The 22,674-nt window shown below is 56.3% G+C and overlaps 3 protein-coding genes across 11 annotated transcripts; all 3 read right to left on the reverse strand.

Annotated features, from left to right (window-relative positions):
* Positions 1-633: 633 nt before the first annotated feature.
* COASY (Coenzyme A synthase) lies at positions 634-5,035 on the reverse strand. 7 transcript variants are annotated; one of them, XR_014820287.1, is made up of 10 exons: positions 4,934-5,035; positions 3,814-4,521; positions 2,585-2,917; positions 2,319-2,450; positions 2,025-2,214; positions 1,877-1,941; positions 1,604-1,688; positions 1,341-1,438; positions 1,108-1,254; positions 634-1,006 (listed from the first exon to the last, which is right to left on the reverse strand). XR_014820287.1 is itself a non-coding variant. In XM_013980931.3 (10 exons), the coding sequence occupies exons 2-10, from the start codon at positions 4,508-4,510 to the stop codon at positions 947-949; spliced, it is 1,686 nt and encodes a 561-aa protein (XP_013836385.1). In that variant the 5' UTR covers positions 4,511-4,521; positions 4,934-5,035; the 3' UTR covers positions 634-946.
* Positions 5,036-11,768: 6,733 nt separating this feature from the next.
* Positions 11,769-13,632, reverse strand: HSD17B1 (hydroxysteroid 17-beta dehydrogenase 1). The gene is given in 6 exon segments (NM_001128472.1): positions 11,769-12,017; positions 12,107-12,284; positions 12,724-12,817; positions 12,941-13,120; positions 13,261-13,428; positions 13,536-13,632. Coding segments are annotated over 6 exon segments (966 nt in total).
* A 770-nt stretch (positions 13,633-14,402) lies between these two features.
* NAGLU (N-acetyl-alpha-glucosaminidase) lies at positions 14,403-21,891 on the reverse strand. 3 transcript variants are annotated; one of them, NM_001444593.1, is given in 6 exon segments: positions 14,403-15,847; positions 17,031-17,287; positions 18,707-18,792; positions 18,988-19,134; positions 20,462-20,609; positions 21,484-21,877. In NM_001444593.1, coding segments are annotated over 6 exon segments (2,235 nt in total). In that variant the 5' UTR covers positions 21,870-21,877; the 3' UTR covers positions 14,403-14,636.
* Positions 21,892-22,674: the final 783 nt, after the last annotated feature.

Here is a 22,674-nt window from a genome sequence, read left to right on the forward strand (position 1 = left end):
GGTGATACGAGGTCCCTTAGACGTCTTGCCGTAGTGTCGCAGATAGTTGCGTGCGTGCGCACTGCCCGGCCCAGCCGGCAGTCCCCGACGGCCAGCGCTCTGGAGAGGGCCCTGCCTGGCTTGGTTTTTTTTGTTTTTCCTTTTTTTTTAGGGCCGCACCGGCGGCGTAAGGAGGTTCTCTGTGGAGGGGCCTAATAGGAGCTACAGCTGCCGGCCTACACCACAGCCACGCGGGATCTGGGCCGCATCTGCGACCTACACTACCAGTCACAGCAACGCATTGGCCAGGGATAGAACCCGAAACCTCATGGTTCCTAGTTGGATTCGTTTCAGCTGCTCCAGGAAAGGAACTCCCCGTGTGGCTTGTTGAAGGAAGCTTCTCCAACACCCAGTCTGGCTCTTTCAAAGAGCCTATTAGCCAGGTTATGCTACTTTGTAAGATCTGGAAACTGAGGTACCTAGAAAGTCCAGAACTCATCCGAAAGTACACAGCCAGTCAGAGAAAGTGCCAGAGCTGGCCTCAGACTGGCTGCTCTTAACCACCGTACTCCCGGTTCCAGCTCAGGCGTGGGGCTCAAGGGTCACAAAGCTACCCAGAGGCACTGGAGCAGGAAGCAGACACCTCACAGCACCTGGTAACATTCACCTTTAATTCTGTTACAAGTCCCAGTGTTGGCCTTGGCCCTGGCGTGCCATGGGTACCCAGACCTTTGGGCAAGCGTGGGAATGCAGTGCCGAGGACCAGCTCCCCCCATGAGCCGCACTCTCAGTGTTGGCCAAACACCAGCAAGCTGGTTAGGCTTCTTCAGTCGAGCAGGCCCATTTCTGCCCCACCCAGCTTAGCTGAGAGCCTTCTAGGCCCAAACTAGGGTGAGCTTCAAGGTCCTGACTCCTCCTCACTGCTGGATCTCCTCTAGTCACCCCTGGATCTCCTCTGACCCGTCAGTCATGGGTCTGATGGAGCCTCAGAGATGCGCTTCTGCAGGAGGGCCCAGGCTTTCTCCACCTTTGGACAGGCCAGAATGTTCCAAAGAAAAGAGAACAGGATCAGAGAGGCATCCACCAGAGGCTCCTTCCCTACAACCCAGCCTTTCCTTGGGCACCAACCTGGCGCTGGGTGACATGTGGCTCCCACAAGGTGCTGAGCACCACGTGGCTCTGGTCCACAAGCTGCTGCCCACTCATCTGGCTCTGCAGCCGGCTTTGAGCCGCAGCCTCGCTCAGGCCATCCCTCTCCACGATGCGTCGTACAGCCTGGGCAGACGATGCATTTGTCAGTCCCTGGCTCAGAGCAGGATGCGGTCTACGATGGGGCTGGCACTGGGGTGGGGTCCAGATACCTCAGTCTCGGGGATGACAACAGTCCACACCTCGTGCACCATGTTCTGCCAGCCGGCTTCAAGCAGCACGGCAGCATCGATCACGCACACACGCTTTCCTGTGGGGAGAAAGCCAGCAGCACCCTGCCACTTGCTCCCAGTCAGAGAACCAAGGAAACGCAGTCCCAGGGAAAGCGGGTGGTCTGATTTGGGGTGGGGGCAGCTCCTAGGGGAGAGTCTGCTTAGCTGTTCCCCGGGCTCCTCCCACCGCCCTGCCCACTCACCCTCAGCCACGGCCTGATCCACCTCCTCTCTGGCCAGCTTTGCGATAACTGGCCACACAATGTCCGTGAGTATCTTCAGCTGCTTCTGAGGAAGGGAATGGAAGGGGTGGGCCGAGTTTTACCTTCCCTTGGAGATGGAGCCGCCCCAGGGCGGAGGTGCGGGGGAACACACGAGTGGAAACTGGCCTTCTGGGCCAGACCAGAGAGGTCCGCTGGGTCCCGAGCTCTGAGTCTAGTGGTGGCCGCAGAGCCCTTGGAGAGGTGGGTGTTTACCTTGTTCCCAAACACCCGGCTGCCTAGGACCTTCCTGTTGATGGTGCCGTCTTTATGGAGAATATCTGGGCAACAGAGACAGACACCTGGGCAAGGAGGCCAGGCCATCTGCTCACTTCAGGGGGCCTCCAGCGCGCCCCTTTATTACCTGTTCCAAAGGCTTCCACAACTGGCTGGTAGGCAGGACCGCCCGGGGCATAGGACCGGTGGCCCAGCTGGTCACTGTCGATGACATACGCCCCCAGGCCCTTCAGCCGCTGAGCTACTGAGCTCTTCCCAGAGCCACTGATGCCTGTCAGCCCGATCACGTAGCAACCTGGGGGGAGCTCTGGCCTCTTCTAGGGGCAGAGAAGAGGGAACCCCACAGTGACTAGGGTCCCTAGACTCAGGATTGGACCCTTGGGTTTCTCCTCTCCAGCGGGCATAGGAAGGGCAGCCTTACATGTGGAGGCCGGAGCAGGTTTCCCAGCATTTGTTGGCGGAAGCTGGAGGAGCTGACTTTGTCCTCTTCATTTTCCTTGGGGTTTAGGTCCTTCAGCAGCTGGATCTGGTACAAGGTGAGCTCCTCTAGGCCCTGAGGTAAAGGAAGAGGAGGAGAGGGAAGAAGGGGTGAGAGGAAGAAGGGCGAATCTCTGGCCTAATCCTCCCCCCTCCCCGCCCGAGGCACAGCTTGCCTCAGAGTGCAGGCTGGGAGCCCGTTCCGCGTACCTCTTCCCACCACCTCGAGCCCTCTCTTCCCTCCTCTGGGGTCACGGTACTTCCAGCAGCCCTCAGGGGCCTTCCCCGTCCCCATCCACGCCCTCTGCCAGACTCCCTCAGGGGTTACATTCTCAAGGCGGAAGCGGTTGACGGCCATCCCCCCACGATAGGTCTCCTCGCTGACCACCAGGAACTCCAGAGAGGGGTCAGAGCCAGCGGGCCCATAGGGGTCCAGCAGGGGGATGAGATCAAAACTCAAGGAGGGCTTGATGTCCACCAGGAACTCACTCAGATGTTCCACGCGTTCTGTGTAGGGTTGGAGCAGCTCAGGGAGCAACTTGCCTGGGGAAGGAGCCCAGAACAGTGAGATCTTTTTAGCGGGGAGGAAGAGTGGGGGGCTAGTTTTGCAAAGAGTTTCCCTAAGCATCCTATCTCCAGAGGGCAGGTGGAGGCAGGGAGAAGGGGCTGAGCTGGGAAGTGGCCTGTGACAGGAGAGTTATGAGGAGACAGCAGGCAAGCACGTTAGTGTTGCAAGGGTTGGCGTGTGTGCAGAGAACTAGCAGTGCCAGGAGGCATCAGAGTCAGATGGAGAATTCCATGCCATCTGAGCCACGCCATCCACCATGGTCCTCTTACTGTATCTGGCGCTGCGACCTACAACCTAGTCATCCACCTAGGTTCAGAGTCTCAAATTTTAGGATCCATCCCCTGGAGAACTTGTTTAAAAGTGCAGATTCTGGAGTTCCCATCGTGGCACAGTGGTTAACAAATCTGACTAGGAACCGTGAGGTTGCAGATTCGATCCCTGGCCTTGCTCAGTGGGTTAAGGATCCGGCGTTGCCGTGAGCTGTGGTGTAGGTCGCAGATGCCGCTTGAATCCCGAGTTGCTGTGGCTCTGGCGGAGGCTGGCAGCTACAGCTCTCATTAGACCCCTAGCCTGGGAATCTCCATATGCTGCGGGTGCAGCCCTAGAGAAGACAAAAAATTAAAAAAAAATAAAAGTGCAGATTCCTTGGCTCCACATTTGGGGGAATCCTGATTGGTGACTAGACCACACACCTAGAAAGCTGCATTTATTCATTTAACAAAATGTCCTCAGCATGAACTGAGTGCCACGCACGGTTACATGTGCGAAGGGGCAGGAAGTACTGGACCACCCTACTCTTCCTCAGTCTTGGCCTGGGGTTGGGGGTGGGGTGGGGGTAAAACTGCCCTAATCCAGGGTCTCTCTCACTCACTCTTCAACAGGTCTTTGTCTGCCACTCCCACCACAAGCTGCTCCTGGGCTAGGATGCAGGCCACACTGAGCAACACTTTGTGGGCATTGTGTAGGCGGTCAAAGGTGCCACCTACAGCCCCTCGCTGGTGGCCACGCACTGGTTGCTTTGCAGACCTGGCCACGGGGGAGGCCGGCCTGATGGTGGAGGGTAAAGGGACATCTAGGGGCTGCACAGGCAGCATTCCGGGCCCATAATCGGGGTATAGCAGCACCGAAGACAGCTGCGGACAACAGCTGTAACAGCTGGTGGCATAACGCTCTAGCTGTTGCTTGACCGGGTTGTACTGGCTTCCATCCAGGGTCTGGAAGTCAGTCAGCACTACTTCCGGTGGGTGGGCCAGGTTCTGGACCGAGCTAGGCAGGGGAGGGAGAAAGCTCTTGGTTCGGATATTGGTCAGCAAAATTCTGACGTCCAGGTGCCTGTGGAGATCGGCGCCAGCATAGAGGTGCGTGATGAAATCGATAACTTCAAATGTGGCCTGCACGGGGCTAGACTGGGGCTGAGCCGGGCCCCCCAGGTTCATGCCGGGCTGCAGGTGTACATAGAGCGTGTGATTCACAAGCCGGGCCGCCGAGGTCAGGATGGGGGCCAGGCGAGGGACCAGGGAGGCCAGCGGCGTTGTCAGCACCAGGAGGCCCGATCGGAATACAGCCATGATGGCCCGGCCTGTGGACGGTCAAGGAGACAAGGCGAGGGTGACTGAGAGCTATGTGGCTGAGGCCGAAGACAACTGGGGGACCTGGACCTAAGAGGAGGGACGTGGACCTAAGAGAGGGGACTTGGACCAGGGACGGGGGTCTCAGGGCGGACTGAGAGAGACCCGGGGGAGGGGACAGGGCCCAGGAAACGGCGCCTCGGGGCTACGCTCTAAATCTCGGTTTATCAACTCAGATGGAGCAGTGAATTCGCAGAATTGAATCGAAAACTTGGGAGGAGTGAAATAGGCAGGAGCTGCTAAGTCATTAGGCTGGGGATTCAGAAATCCTGGGCGCTCTTGATAAACGGCACCAATATCTTCAAGGAATCGGAGGAGGGGACTAGAGGGGGCCGCTGAGGTTCGGGTCGGTCCCCTACTTACTGAGACCTCCGGACTTTGGTTCCGCGTGCACCACCGCGGAGTCTTCCCCCGCCGCGACCCGTTAACACTAGTTCCGGCGCTGCGACTCCGAGCTACGGAACCTGGAAAAGGCCAAAAATCTCAACTTTGGTGAGTCGAGGGATTCTCGCGAGATTTTTCATGGAGCGGGGCGCCTGCCTTTGCAGAGAGGCGGAGCTCGGTAGTTGGGAGGTGGCGTGAGACCACATTTACAGAATCTGGCCTGGACTAGGTCTAATAGAGCAAGGTCGGCTGGAAAGCCCGTTTCACGGGTGCCCTTCAGACTCTGAGAGAAGAGACTGGCTTTAGCTAGGTCACCCAGGAGACAGCGGCTAAAGTAGAACTAACAACTGGCTTCCCCTCTTAATAAATCGCGGGGACGGCGGTGGAGGTTATAGGGTAGTACTTAAATTAGGGCTTGGTGTCCCCAGCCCAGCGACTGGCGTCCTCCCAGTCTAGGATCCTCATGTGGGAGATCACAGAACAGTCCCCCCCCCCCCCACACCCCTGTGCCACCACCCAGTTTCACAGATGGAGAAATTGAGGTCCTGTATGTTCCAGGGATATTTAGGGAGGTAAGGACCGAGGTCATGTGCCGTGGCTCCCGTGCAGTACTCCCCACATCACCCAGAGTTAGTGATACGCCAGTTTTCCAGAGATAATAGCAGGAAAGCTCTGTGTGGGAGCTCAGTAGAGCTGCCAGAAGGTAGACCTTGTGAACAGGAGAAAGGAGAGACTTAGTGGCAAGGGTTTACCTAATGAGCGCTGGAGAGGGTGGAATTGGCAGTCGTCCTCGAGAAGCAAAGCCAAGTTGCCATCTGGGAAATTGCAGTAATGTGCTGTGGTTTATTTTCCCAAACTAAATAAATGCTCACTTTCATACTTAATTTTGTTTTTTGTTTTTTGTTTTTTTTTTTTTTGTATTATTCCTAAAGAGGTCTCCCCAAATGTATATGCCTCTGGCCCCACAGAACCTGGATCTAATCCTAGAGTCAAGGATGGAAGAGTTATAAGGACTTAAGGACTTGAGGCCAAGCTTTTTTTTTTTTTTTTTTTGCCTTGCCTGTGGCATGTGGAAGTTCCCGGGCCAGGGATCGAAGCCAGGCCACAGCACTGACCCAAGTCACAGCAGTGACAATGCTGGATCCTTAATGTGGTGAGGCACGAGGGAACTCTGAGACCACAATTTTCGCAAAGATATCTTAAGCTGAGTTTTACAGGACCCAATTGAAGACGCAAACTGCACACTTTCAGGAAATTCCCTGAGACATATGGACACACAGTCTCATATGCCTGCAGAGTCACTGTTCGAGGAGGTCATCTGGTGGACATGACCGCCAGTTCAGCCTTGAGCTGGACATGGGCAGCCAGAGGCTACTCACCCCTCCCCTGTCCTTGAAAGGTGGTCTGCCCACCATTCCCACAGTGGGAGCTGTTTCAAGGACACAGCCTTGAGAGGGCAGTGATATACATGGACAGTATATGTGACTGAACCCAGTTAAGGCCTCTGTAGAAACTTGCAGGTTCTGGTGGGTGGGTGCGGAGATCTATTCCTCTTGCACTGCCCAGAACAAGCCTGAGGTTGCTTCTTAAACCAGCCACCTACCAATCTGGACTGGCTGCCTTTTTTCTTCAGCCTCTTTGCCCTCTGTGTACAGGGCCAGTTTACGAATCAACAGTTGGCAAGCTGGCCAGGAGACCAAAGAAATGGCCTTGGGAAAGAGGCACCTGCATGGGAAACCCTGGGAAATTTGGGCTGGGCTAACGCCCTTGTTTGAGGAACTGCGCAGGGTGCGCCACGGCAAGGGTGAGGGATGAAAGTCAGCTGGCTGCTGCTGTGGGCAGGTCGCTGACCACTGGTGTCCAACTAGAGGCCAAAGCTCAAGTTAGAAAGTTGGGGAGTTCCTGTTAGAAAGTTGGGCTCGGTGGGTTAAGAACCCAACTAGGGGAGTTCTCGTCATAGCACAGCGGAAACAAATCCAATTAGGAACCATGAGGTTGCAGATTCGATCACTGGCCTTGCTCAGTGGGTTAAGGATCCAGCGTTGCCATGAGCTGTGGTATAGGTGGCAGATGGGGCTTGGATCTGGCGTTGCTGTGGCTGTGGCATAGGCAGGCAGCTGTAGCTCCGATTAGACCCCTACCCTGGGAAGCTTCGTATCCTGCGGGTGCAGCCCTAAAAAGCGGAAAAAAAAAAAAAAAAAAAAAGAAAAGAAAAAAAAAAGAACCCAACTAGGATCCATGAGGATGCAGGTTCAATCCCTGGCCTCACTCATTGGGTTAAGGATCTGGCACTACCATGAGCTGTGGTGTAGGTCGAAGACACGGCTTGGATCCTGCGTTGCTGTGGCTGTAGCATAGGCTGGCAGCTGCAGCTCCGATTCTACCCCTAGCCTGGGAACTTCTATACGCTTCAGGTGCAGCCCTTAAAAAAAAAAAAAAAGCTCCAGTCTGCCCTCCTTCCCTGGTGTGGGACTCTGATATCCATGCTGAGCCCAGTTGTGGAACAAGACATTCATGATGTTGGGCAATCATGGCTGATCTGGAGGAAATTGACAAGTCCCAGGAATGAGCACATACTGGCCTTCAGGAAAGACCCAGGTCAGAGAGGAAGTTGAAAAAGCCCTAAGGCTATCCTGAAAAGCTGTAGTGTTTGGTAAAAGTACCATGGAAGTGAATGTGGTTTGCCCTCATTGCTAGAGGGCTCCTACCTGAAAAGATAAACTGGCAATCCGACGCTGTGTTGGTCGGCCTGTGGAAAGGCTCAAAACGTGAGCAGCAATTCAGAACTACCCCACCCGCCCCTAGCATCCCTGATGCCCTGCCTGCTCCAGCAGAGGCCTCAGGGATACTCCTATTGGAGGGGGGTGCCCCCAGTATCCCAGGTTTAGGACTCAAGCCAAGACTGCCTCTAGATGATGGCAGTTGGAGGCCATCAGAGGCCTCCTGTTGAGCTCACTACTGGGTAACCTTCCAGAAATAAAAGTTGGAAACTCTGATGGATACTGGAGCTAGATGTAATCTAATACATCTGTGAGGGAGAGGATGGGTGGTGAACCCTCAGAAAATTCAAGGCCCATGCACCCCTGTAAAGCTTCTGGGAGTCATTCGGTGGGGTAAGATGCAAATTGTCCCAGAAGCAGTGATTGATAAGGTACAGGCCTCTCCGAGTCCTAAGAATGTGAAAGACGTGCAAGCCTCTGGGGCTTTGGGAGGACTTCTCTTCCCCACCTGGTGCGGTGCCTCTGTCTTTTATACCTCCTGGTAAAGAGAAGGCATGTGTGGGATTGAGGATCAGGGCAGCAAGCTGCCTTTTTTTTTTTTTTTTTTTTTTTTTTTTTTTCTTTTTTAGGGCCCTGCCTAAGGCATATGGAAGTTCCCAGGCCAGGGGGAATCAGAGCTGCAGCTGCCAGCCTACGCCACAGCCACAGCAATGTGCGGTCCAAGCTGTATCTGCAGCTTGCAGCAACACCAGATTCTTAACCCACTGAACAAGACCAGGGATCGAACCCGCATCCTCATGGACACTATGTCGGATTCTTTTTTTTTGTCTTTTTGTCTTTTGTCTTTTGTTGTTGTTGTTGTTGCTATTTCTTGGCATATGGAGGTTCCCAGGCCAGGGGTTGAATCGGAGCTGTAGCCGCCGGCCTACGCCAGAGCCACAGCAACGGGGGATCCAAGCCGCGTCTGCGACCTACACCACAGCTCACGGCAACGCCGGATCGTTAACCCACTGAGCAAGGGCAGGGACCAAACCCGCAACCTCATGGTTCCTAGTCGGATTCATTAACCACTGCGCCACGACGGGAACTCCACTATGTCGGATTCTTAACCCACTGAGCCACAACAGGAACTCCTTTTTTTATTTTCTTTTTTTTCCGGCTGCACCGCTGGCATGCAAAATTCCTGGGCCAGGAATTGAATCTGTGCCACCATGGCACAGCAGTAACCAGAGCCACAGCAGTGACAACCCTGGATCCTTAACCCACTGAGCCAGGAGGGAACTGAAGCCGCCTTGAAGATGGCAAAAATACTAGTGATGCCGATCAAAGCTCTGGGCATCTCCCAAGCAGGGCTACCATTTGAGTTAGACGTGTCTGTCACTCTGGAACACACTGTGGCAGAACAACAGAGGGAGAGAGCACCCCTAGGACTTTGGTCCCAGCTTGGGAAGGGCCCAGAAACCCCACCTACCCCCATAGAACAACAGCTGCTTGCAATGTACACGGAGCTCCACCAGATAGAGCCTCTCTTCAAAGAACAGTGTGTGGTGGTAGGAACTTCCCCATCCAGAGATGGGTTGAGAGTATGTTCTGGGAGTTCCTGTCGTAGCTCAGTGGTTAACGAATCCGACTAGGAACCATGAGGTTGCAGGTTCGATTCCTGGCCTTGCTCAGTGGGTTAAGGATCCAGATACGGTTCGGATCCCATGTTGCTGTGGCTCTGGTGTAGGCCGGCGGCTATAGCTCCAATTGGACCCCTAGCCTGGGAACCTCCATATGCCGTGGGTGCGGCCCTAGAAAAAGACACACACAAAAAAAGAGTATGTTCTGTTGATGCACCTCTGCCATGGCTCAACCTCCGCATTGACTAAGTGGCCCATTTGCAACGGGAGGTGGGGGGTGGGGGAGAGGCACCCTGTCTGCCAAGACTATTGCTAGGCCCCGAAAGCATGTAGATCTTCCAAATGCCCCTGCCTCTAAACTTGTGGTGGCCCCTGCAGCCTGTAGAGATGGAGGGGGGACCCCCTCTCCATGTCCAGTATACTGAGTCTCATCAACCTACCCACACGGATTGCAGTTGCTATTCTGCTCAACACTGACACCATCTGGATAGAAGCGGAAACGAACTGCAGCAGCTGATGGGCTGAACCCCCACAGTTCTGCTGATCAGAATTTAGGAGCCCTGGCTGTTAATCCTCTGCACTGACACGTGGGCTGTTGTAAAGGGATTAACCCTATGGCTTGGACAAGTGGCATACAATGGATGGATGACCGTAAATAAGTCCTTGTACGGTTAAGACATGTGAAAAGATATTTGAGTTCGTCTGCAAGAGCCTGAGGCAGTCCTCACTGTCTTCCACATCCTGGCTCATAAGGTGCTGACATCCCCTGGCAGTCAGGAAGCTGGCAGCCTAGCCTGGGTACAAGCCCCAGCAACTGACCCTTCAGCAGATACAGCAGGTTGGGTGCATAGGAAGAGCAGCCGCTGCAGAGCCCAGGTGGGATGGCGTCTTGCCAGATTGCCCCTGAAATACAGTGGCGTCAGGGCCAAATACTTGGCGTCAGGGCCAGATTGCCCCTGAAATACAGTGATTTGGTTTATGCAGTAACACCATGACCTACGTGTCCTAAACAATGCTTAAGGCAACAGCCAAAGGAGTCTAAGGGCATCCATTGGAGTTCCCACACAGTGAGAAATTGTTTTGTTTTGTTTTGTCTTTTTAGGGCTGTACCCGAGGCTATGGAGGTTCCCAGGCTAGGGGCTGAATCAGAGCTGTAGCTGCCAGACTACGCCATCACCACAGCAACACCAGATCAGAGCCTCATCTGTAACCTACACCACAGCTCATGGCAAGGCTGGATCCTATGCTGAGCAAAGCATTCTCATGGATACAAGTCAGATTCCTTTCCACTGAGACACAACGGGAACTCCTGTATCATCTTTATTAAGTCCCCTCCTGGGGCACCCGTATCACCTTCCTCTACCAGCAACCTCCTCACCTAGTCTCCATCTCCACCCATTGTCCAGCATCCAACTTCAGAGACAGTTAGAAGGAGACCGACTCTGCAACCCTGCAGGTCCTTTCAGTGGCCCCTGCCACTTTAGCTCCTTCCACTGGCTTCCAGAAGGAGGATGTATGTTTGAGCAAATCAGCCAGGACCTGAGCCTCAGCTAGACCTCCTGGTGAGAGGCAGCTTCTGAGCCGGGTGGGGATCTCTCCAGCTGAGTGTTGTCTAGGGCAGAGGGCACGGAGGGGGGCTGAGTGGGGCTGTCTCCTTTTGGCTCATTTAGCCTTGGGAACACAAAAACGACAGTAATACTACTAGTAGTAATAATAATAGCCAGTGCCTGCTATTAAGATCTCCAAACCAGGAATTCCCGTCATGGCTCAGTGGTTAATGAATCCGACTAAGAACCATGAGGTTGCGGGTTCGATCCCCGACCTTGCTCAGTGGGTTAAGGATCCGGCGTTGCCGTGAGCTGTGGTGTAGGTCTCAGATGCGGTGCTCGGATCCCGCGTTACTGTGGTTCTGGCGTAGGCCAGTGGCTACAGTTCCGATTAGACCCCTAGCCTGGGAATCTCCATGTGCTGCGGGAGCGGCCCTAGAAAAGGCAAAAAAGACGAAAAAACAAACAACGACAACAACAACCAAAAAAACCTCCAAACCAGCACTTTCTGGCATTATCTCAATTCATTCTTACCACAATCCATGACATAGGTATTAAACCCATTTTACAGATAAGAAAGCAGAGGGTAAGGACGTTGTCTAAGGTCCCATGACTGGTGGAAGCCAAGTCACAAGCCAACTCTCCCCGCACTCAAGTCCGACTAGCGCCTCCTGCTGCAGACACCCCTTGGGGATCGAGGACCACTCTCCCTGCCCTGTGGAGGACGAGGAGTGACCTTGGGCAAAGCTCCTTCCCTTTCTGGGCTTCGGTTTCAGTAGGTACAACCCGGGCTAACACGACCTTTCCTGACGGCTCACCCTCTGCAGGCGCAAGTGCAGAGCAGTCAGGAGCCCCTTTCCATCCCTAAACCGCACACCTTCCGGGCCGCAAAGGAGAGTGCGGGAGACAGCGGCAGACCAAGCCCTTATTGCGGGGTGGCAAGAGGAGCGCCGAGCTCAGACGGCCCCAGGTCTCCAGCTCCCGCCTCCGCCTCGCCGCAATCAGTGCCCTCGAAGCCCTCGGTGGCCTGGTCGCCGAACACTCTTTGGTGCTCGGCTGCGACGTAGCTGCTGCTGCTGGGGTCGGAGAAGCGCAGCTTGATCAGGGGATGGAAGTGCTCGGTGGTGAAGTAGCGCAGAGCCGGGCGCGGCGCGCGCAGAGCCTGGAGGAAGACCTGCGGCGGCGGGAGCAGGCGAACTTGGTCGGGGTTGGGCTTGGGGCCTGGAGCGCCGCCCCCGCTCCCGCAGCCCCGCCCGCGCTCACCTCGACCACCTCCTCCGGGTCCTGCGCCGCCTCAAGGAACGTCTGCTCGAAGTGGCTCAGGTAGCGGGAGAAGAGGTCACGGGTCTCGGCGTCCGCGCGATCCAGTATCCCGCCCAGGCCGTCCTCCAGCTTCTCGGGGAAGGCAGTACGCACCGGGCCGCACTCGATGACGCTCACGCTGCGGGCCGGAGGGCGGCGAGTGAGCGGGAGTGGATGCGCAGCCGGGAGGGAGGCGGGCGAGGAGGTGGGGGGTGGTTTGAAAGCGGCTCACTGCCCCCAAAGCGCCCCCACATCCCTTGGAGGGTGTGAGAGGCTCTGGCGTCAAAATGCCAACTTGCCTGGGACACTAACTTCTGTGCGACCTGGGGTCAGCAACCGAACTTCTCTAGGCCTGAGCTTCCCCATGACGATACCGACGCCTCACTAGCTCAGGCGGAGTGGGAGGACGCGTGCCAAGCGCCCAGTACTGTGCCAGTACTGTGCCTGGCACACGACGAATGGGACCCGCACAAGGGAGGGGCCAGCGAGAACGCCTGGGAGCGGCTCCAACAAGGCAGGGTGCTGGGGTTCCCAAAGGCAGGGTTCAGAGGGTCCCCGGGGGCGGGGCGGTAACTCACTGGACCCCGAAGCTCTGCAGCACAACCGCCAGACTCTCGCATAAGCCTTCGATTGCAAACTTGCTGGCGCAGTAAACAGCGTTGAAGGGAAGCCCTTGGAGGGGAGAGGGGGCTGCTGAGGTGCGCGGAGCAGCAGAAGCAAGCGAAGCTCCCACCTCCCCGCTTTTATCAGACGCCCCACCTCCTGCCGCTTCTGGCCCCTCCTTTTTCTACTCACCTATCAGGCCTCCCAGGCTCCCGGTCACCAATATGCGACCCGAGCGGCGCCGCTTCATGTCCGGCAGAAAGGCCTGCATCATCCGCACGGTGCCGGCCAGGTTCACATCCAGCACGGAGTCCACGGCGCCCTCCCTGTGTGCCTCCAGGGGCCCCACCAGGCCCCGGCCTGCGTTGCACACTGTGGGGAGAGAGACCACACCCTGTCCGCCTCACGCAGAGCCCTGCACCCCGCTTGTCCCCTGGGGCTCCCTGGGCCTCCGTACATCTTGGTTTGGACACAGGGTGAGGAAGGGCAACTTGTTTGGCGGGGAGGCTCACCCAGCACATCCACGCGTCCCTCGGTCACGTGTGCCCGGGCATCCGCTATTGAATCTGCATCCCTCACATCCAGCTGCAAGGTCTCCAGGGAGCCCGGGGGGCACCCTCGGGCCTGGGCAGCCTCCAACAGCGGGCCTTGTGCCGTCAAGTCCCTTAGGGTGGCGTACACTGGAGGTGCAGGGAGAAGAAGAGGCTCTGAATTCCTGGCTCCCAACCCTACCTAGGCCCCCTCCTACCAGGAGCTGTGGCTTCTCTCCACTCCCAGCCTCCTGTACCTTTGAAGCTCTGAGATGGGTCAGATGCCAGACGCAGGGCCAGGTGCAGGCCGATGCCGGAGGAACAGCCGGTGATGAGCACCACGGTGCGGTCCATTGGGTTGTGCAGTTTGGAAAGGCGAGGAATGCTGGGCTCTGGTCTCCGGGATAGTTATCATCTGCTGTGACCCGCCCCTGCCCGCTGGGGTCCCCACCCCTTATTATGTCTTCAGCACAATCTCAAGGCTGAGCCCTCCTGTGGGTTGCTGGCCTGCTCTCCCCAATTTTCTCTAGGTCAAGGCAGAGATGAGGCCACTGCCTGGAACATCCCCTTTTAGTTGCTGGTCAGAGGGTGGGTGAAGCTTTGCAAACAGGAGGTGTGGGCACTGAGTGCCCCAGAGCTGATCTTCCCCTAGCAAGCCTCTGACACACAGGGACAATCCTAGTTGCCAAGGTTTGTTGCTGAGGGTGTGAAAGCAAATGCTTCGGAAGGGCATTCTCAGTGTGTCTGTTCGTTTACTTATTGTCTTTTTAGGGGCATATGGAAGTTCTCAGGCTAGGGGTCGAATCAGAGCTGTAGCTGCCACTCTACACAACAACTCAGGATCCAAGGAATCTGTGACCTACACCACAGCTCATGGCAGCGCCAGATCCTTAACCCACTGAGCGAGGCCAGGGATTGAATACACATCCTCATGGATACTAGTCTGGTTCATTACCGCTGTGCCACGAAGGGAACTCCAGGGCAGTCTCCATTCAAAGGTCAAAGGTTACTTTTAAAAATGGGGGAGCTGAGGCAAGGGGGCAGGGAGAAGTGGCCTCACCAGTGTCTATGCGATAGCCTTGAATCCTCCTAGGTGTCATGGCACTGACATTCCGACACACAGGTCCAGGTGATTCATCAGTTTATTAAGTTGTATTAAAACAGTACTTTGATCCCAAATTTGAGATGAGGGAGGAAGGCAGCTCAGGCCCCTCCAAACCTTCCATGCCTGATCCCACCAGCATGAGTTCCTTCACCCAGGCCTGGGGAACTCCTGTGAGGCTTGTCCAGCCCCAGGCCCTGGGAACCTGTCCAGGCCTGGAGTTTGGGGAGAATGTGGCCCAAGGATGGTTGATACGTCACAAGGAGCCAGCCACCCACCGGGGGTAATATTTGAGGAAGAGCTTCTTGGCCAGGTCTACCGTGTCACCTTGGGGCTGGCTAGGGTACCTCCTGGTGCCAAGGACAAAGGTCTGTTCCAACTGGAAGACGTTCTGGTCAAACTGGTGCTGTTGGAAGGGGATGCCTTGGACCAGGCTTTCAACCAGCATCTCCATGAAGAGCCGCCAGCGGGGGGTGTAGTAGTCAGCCACCAGTCCCGCCAGCTGCTTGTTGGCATAGTCTAAGATGTTGCCTTCTGGCCCCCACAGGGTCAGCTGGTAGCGGCTGTTCTGCTCATAGAAAAGGGCCTCAGCCTCACTGACTGCCACCCCCCGGGCCTGCTCCAGCCAGCTGCCCAGCAGGAAGTGGCTGTCACTAGCCAGCACCTTGTCCAGAGCAGGCAGAAGCTCGTAGGCCAGGATGCCTCCTGCCTGCATCAGGGAAACCAGTTCCTTATTCAGATAGGCCCTCCTCGCCTCTTCATAGTATAAGCTGACCAGCTCCTGGACCGCCTGGCGAGTGATGTCCACCAGGTCATAGCGGAAGGCTGGGCTGCTGGCCAGGGTGGGAGTGGCTTTTAGCAGCAGCCGCCAGGCTTCAAATACATCTGATTGGTTGTACCAGACGGTGGTCGCCATCTGGAGGGATGGTCGCCTGACCAGGGGGCTGCGATTGTGTCCGGTGCAGCCCTCACCAGAGCAGTTGTAGACACTCCTGAGAAGCAGCCTCCAGGCCGCCTCCGCATCCCCCTGGGAGACCCCGTACCGCCGGGCCGCAAAACTGGTCACCCAGGCCCCCAAATCTGCCACTGGGTCCTTCCGCCAGCCCAGCTCAGCCATGAGGGCGTAGACCACCTCGTTCTGGCCGATGCCCTCAGGGGCCATGCCTGTGCCTGCCATGGTGGAGTTGGGGAAGAGGCGGGCGGCTGCGGGGCCTTGGTTCACAGACTCCAGGGCCCCAAACAGGCCGTGGTTGCCCCCAAAGTTATGCAGCATGCACCAGATGAAGGGCTGGCCCAGGAAGGAGGCTGTGCGGACGTACACAGGCTGGCTCTCTGCAAACAGGTCCAGAACCAGGAGGCGGCCGCGGGGCACGGCCCCCAGCACAGCCCCCACCTGTGCGGGCCCCCAGAACTGGGGCTGGTGCTGGAAGAGCCAGCCTTGGAGCAGCCACACGGCGTCAGGGTCCACTGTGGTTGGGGCAGGGGGGACAAAAAAGAGGATGCTGAGAAGAGAGGGCGCAGGGGAAGGTTGGCCCTATTGTACAGATGAGGAAACAGAGGCCCCGGGAAGGGACGTTAACTGACTCTCTCACAGGACACTGCTTTCCCGGACCCCCCAGCCAGCGGGGAATTTCATCACACACACCCCTCCTATCTCCCTGTCCCCCCCCCCGCCCCCGGGGAGTGCCAGGATAGTGCTGTATAGCTTAATGGAGCAGAAGAATTACCCAGAGGGCTGATTCTGATTCAGGAAGTGGGGGAGGTGCTGACAACTTGCAGATCTGGTGGCTCCGGGGATGCTGCGGTCCCCGGACCACACTTGGAACAGTGCTGCTGGAAGCCTGAGCCAATCTCCCCCTCCCTGGCTGGCACAGAGGCCTCGCCACACTCTTCCTGACCTGGCCCCTCTCTGCCGCTCCCCTGCCAGGGGCAGGAAGGAATGCTGGGGTCACATTTGTGCACCAGGAAGGGCACCAACCCACACTGGGCATGGCCCTTGACCTCTGGCCTGCGTTACCCACCTCAGTGCAGACTTAGGCACCAGATAAGACACTCTGAATAGCCAGCCCTTCATGACACTTTTCTCTGGACAGGTGTCATTCTGCTTATGAGGCGGCCCCATTTTACAGGGGAAGCAGCGGAGGCAGGGGAGGCCCTGGGAGGGAGGCGAGCGACTGTGTCTTGCAGGCAGGAAATGGCAGTGCCAGTGCAGAGGGTGTCCCGTTCCAGGGCTCGCCTCTCAACCACAGTTATGATTAAATGAGAGGATATGTGGGTGTAGAGGTGCTTTGTAAACTGTAAAGTGCTGTGTGTTACAGCAAGGTGTTCTTTTTTTTTTTTTTTTTTTTTTTAATGGCCACGCCTGTGGCATTTGAAAGTTCCCAGGCTAGGGGTGGAACTGGAGCTACATCGGCTGATCTATGCCACAGCCATGGCAACGCTGGATCCTTAACCCCTGAGCGAGGCCAGGGGTAGAACCTGAATCCCCATGGCTGCTAGTTGGGTTCATTTTTGCTGAGCCGCAGCGGGAACTCCCTGCAGGGTGTTCTTATTCCCAGTCCCTCCTCCCATCCCCGGTGACCTCTGCCACCCCCATCTCTCTGAGGGTCGGGGGGGGGCTGCCCTTGCCCACCTCCTGGTGGCACCGTACCTGTGATCATGGCCTGGTAGACGGCGGCGGTGGCTGCAGCGAGGTAGGAGGGCTCTGAGGAGGGGGGCTGCATCTCGTTGAAAGTGTCCGCCCCGTAGATGTGATCCGTGCCAAACTCTTTGGTCAGCTCCCTCAGGAAGAGGCTCCCCATGATGGGGAAGAGGGGGTCTTCCGGGGCCAGGAGGAAGGAACAGGAGTAGGAGCAGTTGAAATGTCCCCAGCTGCCCATCTGGGTGACACTGATCTGAGGGAACACCCTAGTGGGGGGAGGTGACAGTTCAGACATTTACTGGAGGCTGACGCAGTGTATATGCATTGATTGATTTTTTTTTGGCTGCACCTGCGGCACATGGAAGTTCCCGGGCCAGGGATTGAACCCACGCCACAACAGCAACCCAAGCCACTGTTAGTGGCAACGCTGGATCCTCAAACTCACTGTGCCACAAGGGAACTCCCCTGACACAGTATTTAACAGCAACCTCCCTAACTTACCTGCAGCTCCTGGGACGCTCGTGCCTCAGTGCCTTTGCACAGACTGTGCCCTGTGCCTGGACCCTTTCCACCTCCCTTCCTGCTGATACATCTGGTTACTCCTTGACTTCCTTCAAGTTCCAGCTCAAGTGGAAAGCTTTTGCTGTCTCTCCCCATCCCACTGGCTGAACCAAATGACACCACCTCTTCTCTGAGCTCTGACTACCCCGCTTCCCCAGGCAGAAGTGACTTTGGCAGAAAATATATTCCTGCCCTCATGGCAGAATTGTATCCTCCTGGCAGTGGGTCTCCTACAGGGCGGGGCCTCTGTGCACCTCTGTCGCTGCATCCCTGGGCCTCAGCACAGAGCCTTGCTCGCCTGTGGCCCCAGAGAGCCTGACAAACGTTGGCTGAATGTACAAATGAGGTTCCTGCTGCCCAATCAGGAGGCCAAGGGGTGGCCAGAGAGGCCAGCAGTGTGTGCTGAGCATTGTGAGTGGTGGGAACCAGGTGCTCATGGGCACGAGGGAGGTGGTCACCAATGTGGGGCCCGGGCAAGGCTTCCTGAGGGAGAAGAGTGCTCAGCTGGGCCTTGAAGAATTTTCCCAGCCACAGGGAGGCTGGGTGGGTAGCAGAGGAACAGGGGAGTAGGAAGGACAGGGGAGACCAGTGCATCCCTACTCTCACTAAGAGCTGCCCTTCGCCACTGTGCTAAGCCATGCATACATTACACTAGGAAACTCAGGCACAGAGCAGTCATGTAATCTGTCCCAGGTCACACGGCTAGTCAGTAACAGAGCCGGGAATCAAGCCCAGGCCTATGTGCAGAGCTTAACTTGGTCTTTAAATTGTCCTTTTCGTTTCTTTTCTTTTTTCTCTTTTTTCTCGGGCCGCACCCTCGGCATATGGAGGTTCCCAGGCTAGGGGTCTAATTGGAGCTGTTGCTGCCGGCCTACACCACAGCCACAGCCACGCCAGATCCGAGCCACATCTACAACCTACACCAAGCCGCAGCTGCGACCTACACCACAGTTCCTGGCAACGCCTGGTCCTTAACCCACTGAGCGAAGCCAGGGATCGAACCTGCATCCTCAAGGAAACTATGTTGGGTTCTTAACCTGCTGAGCCACCGTGGGAACTTCGTAAGTCAGAGGAACATAAATTCTCTCTCCGAGCTGAGTCAGGGTGGGGGTGGGGCACATCACCTGGTGAGAGCCTTGGGGACATGCCCGGCGAACGCTGGCAACACGGGGATCATGCCGAAGGAGCGCATCCGGTCCAGGATCCGATGCTGGCAGGAAGGGAGGGGTGGTGGTGAGCATGCCCCCCCACCCCCCGCCACCCCCGAGGTGGGAGGCCCTCACTCTCCCAGGGCACAGAGTCCCTACTGTCCAGTGAAGAGTCCCGAGCTGTGCCAAACACCACCCTCCCTAGGCCTGTGACTGTCCAGCACCAATTCTGTTCCTTCCCTTCCCCATCCTTTTACCTGCAGGTAAAGCTGCTTGAGGTGCCAGGAGCGGGGCAGGGGGCCACTCCAGGTATGCAGGTTGCCCATGCGTCCCCAGGCCAGGAAGGCAGGACCAGTGAAGAACTCATCAATCTCTGTCTGGGTCAGGCCCAAAGCCAGATACACCTGAGGACAATGAGTCCCAGGTGCATAAATATTTCTTTCTATCCATTGCTTCATTCATTCAACTAACACACATTCATCTCTTTGTGCTGTGCCCCAGGGTTCCTAAGACAAAATTCCAATTCCTGACTGCAAGGAACTCGGTCCAGGAGAAATATCCTTGAACAGATGAGTTTGCTATTATGCCACCCCTGTCGCATGGGTGAGATGAGGCACAAAGGGGTTCTCCTCCAAGTGGGGAAGGGGCCTTAGTAGGCTCCATGGAGCAAGGAGGGCTAGAATGGTGGGCGAGGGCAGCTCTGCAGGGAGCTTAAGCAGTGCCAGGGGCAGCCAGAGCTCTCCAGGCCCAGGCACGGAAGCTCCCAGGCCGGGCAGAGCCTGAAGGTAATGGGAGGGGGGAATCCTGAGTGTGTTAATAGTGGATGGTCTCCACCAGGTTTGCATTTCGGAAAGGACCCTCTGGTGGAACTTGGGGAGCCAGGAGTCTTGCTTTGAAAGGAAAATATTGCTTGGAGAGCTTTCCAAAAGGGGACTGGGAGGAAATTAAGGAAGTATAGCTTATGCATGTCTTAGCTTGGTTGGAATCTGACCCTTTGACCTGGTCGAATTATCCAGAGCCTACTAGAAACTCAAGATGCTTATCAGACCCTTACCCTCTAAGAACTCGTGATAGCTATCTACTTATCGGACCCCAAACCCTGAAACAACTCGTGATTCCTTGCAAACAAATATTTTCCAGCTTACGCCAGAGTCAGTCCCAACTCTCACCAGGCAACTTTGAACAAGCTCATGGCAAAAAAAAACCAAAAAAAAACCAAAAAAAAACCACACACCCCTCTTTCTCTTTCTCAGAACACCCTTTCAGGGTTACCTGAGCCTGTGTCTCCCAAATTGCGGTTAGTAAAGACCCCCAAATAAACTCTTCTTATTTGCAGTCTTCTGCATCATTTTTTGGTTGACACTGTTCAGAGGCTCAGGTGGGGGTCCAGGGGGAGGGGATGAGAGCCTGAACCGGGGCCGTGATAAGGATGGAGAGGACAGGGCCGATTCAGAGCTGCTAATGAGACAGAATCCACAGAAGCAGCTGACTGACTGACGTGGGGGTGGGAAGAGAGGGGAGGCTGGCTTCTTCGAGTTTTTACAGTGGGGTTCTGGGGTCCAGTGCTCAGTGAGAACTTCTATGTGTTTGCCTCAACCGTGGAAGCCTTGGTTTCTGGGAGGCTGGAGCCATTATCCATGCCACCAACACTTCTGGAGCCCTTGTTCTCGGGGCCAGATACTGCACTGATGCTGGGGAGGCAGGGACACTTGGGATGTGGTGGGCACGCACCCGCTGCCAGATGGCTTCCTGGCCGCTCCAGGCCAGTGCCAGGTTGATGCCGTTCAGCGCCATCCAGTCAATCTCCTGCTCCCAGCGGGCCCAGTCCCACCACACGAAGGAGTAACTCTGTGTGCACACGTTCTGGTAATAGCGGTACCTGCAGGCAGTGGCATGAGCTGGGCCGTGTCCATGGGGGCAAAGAGAGGATGTCCCCCACCCCTGAAGGTCCACCACCCAGGAAGAGCATGGAGGGCAACCTGGCCCTGGAACCATCCCCCAGGGCACCCCAGATCTAGCCCAGCGGGGAGTGGCTCCAGACAGGACTTCTCAACTGCTTCGCTCCCGGGTCCATCCCAGGCAGAGCTAGAATTGGGATGCTTGAGCTTCTGAGGTGCCTACCCATATATGCCCAAAACTCCTCCAGGGTTTTTTAACCTCCCAGATAGTTAGGAAAGCACATTCCGTTTTCATTCCTACTCTGTGTACAGTGTATAAGGGCCATATGGCAAAGCTGGCCCCTGTCCTTAAAGGGTGGTCCTTCTCCCCACAGTTTAATGGGGAGACAGCTGTGTGAACACATCACCTCTGTGCAGTGGGGCAAGTGTTAGAACAGAGGCCCGTCAGAGGCCAGGTGTCATTCCTCACAAAACATCTTGGAAGAGAGAGTGGGGTAGGAAAGGAATGGCATTTACTTATCACCAATTATGCACAACAAATTCTATACCCACCACAGTGCAAATCCTCACAACCAAAACGAAACTGCATGGGAGATGTTATTACTTCCATTTTGCCCATTTTTCAGATGAGCCGACAGAGGCTCAGAGAGGTTAAGTGACTTGCTCAAGGATACACAGCTTTTAGGATCAGAGCTGCGGTCTGAAGCCAGAGTCCTGCAACCAAAAGGCCAGAGCTTCCCAGCTGCCTGGCGCAGGGACGGGGCGAGGCGGGGACTTTGGCTCTGGCTGGCGCCCTGGTGCTGGGGTCTGGAGGCTGCAAGCTGCTGCTGGGGAGCTGCGGGAAGGCTGCCGTACCTGTTAGGCGTGGCCTCTGTCAGCTCCTCCGGCACCGCGGGCAGCGGCTGCGGCAAGCGCAGCTGAGAGCCGGACCAGGCCACGTGACAACCGCAGAAGTCACGCAGGTACCGGTGCAGCCCCGCGGCGGCGGCCACGCCTGTGGAGCCGATCACCCGCACCTGAGCCCCGGGGCCACCGCCGCTCAGGCGGTAGGTGTCCAGGCCGGACTCGGCCGCCAGGGCGCGCTCCACCGACACCGAAAAGGAGGCTGCCGGCCCAGGCCCCAGCAGCCGGGCCAGCAACTCCCGCACGGCCGCCGCCTCCCGGGCCTCATCCCCGGCCGAGCTCCCCGCAGCTGCCAGGAGCAAGAGCCCCAGAGCCGCGGCCACCACTACCGCCTCCATGGTCCAGTGGTCTCAGCCAGGCGGCGGGAACCAGTGGGAACTCGGGACGAACGAGACCCCGTCCAATCAGCTGCGGTCCTCAGGTCACGTGGAACCTAAGGCAAAGTACCCGCTGGCGGCTGGGAGACCAGCTTCCGGGTCCCTCGCCAGTTCGTGAGCGTGTTTTCTGACCACACGTGGTGCAAGAGCGCGTGACCCCAGTGACTTCAAAAGATCAGGGCCGGATGTGACTCTCAGTCCTCTAGCGCCTTCAAGCACAACGCGCTTTCACATGCAAATCACTTTCCTTCCTCCATCTTATCTAATAAATATTTGGAGTTGATTTTGTACTAGGCACTGCCACCCTTCTACCGAGGAGACCTAGAAACCAAGTACTTATATAAATAAATACTTATGTTATCCAGTTGACTATTGAACCTTGCGCTGGTATTAGGAACAATGACCCCCTGGCAGTCAAAATATAACTTTACAGTCAGCCCTCCTGTATCCACTGTTCCACATCTGCGAATTCAACCAACCTCGGATTATGCAGTACTGTGGCAGGTACTTATGGGGGAAAAAATCGTGTATAAGTAGATGTGGGCCGTTCAAACCCGTGTGGGCAAGGATCCACTGTAGTTGTGATGCTGTGCAGGGTACCCAGACAAAAGCTTGGGAAAGAAGGTGATGTTTAATCTGAATAAAACTGGGATTGACTAGGAGAAGAGAGAGGGGAAGTGCACTCCACATAGAAGAAATGCATTTGTGGAGACGCAGGAAGGGTAAGGAAAGAGCTGGGCAAATTTGAGGAACTAAAAGATCAGGA

This window comes from Sus scrofa, chromosome 12 (assembly GCF_054392235.1).
Source record: "Sus scrofa isolate SSC_HxYL_T2T_F1_AM1 chromosome 12, Sscrofa_HxYL_maternal_Yorkshire_Landrace_v2.0, whole genome shotgun sequence".
In the NCBI taxonomy this organism is placed as follows: Eukaryota; Metazoa; Chordata; class Mammalia; order Artiodactyla; family Suidae; genus Sus; species Sus scrofa.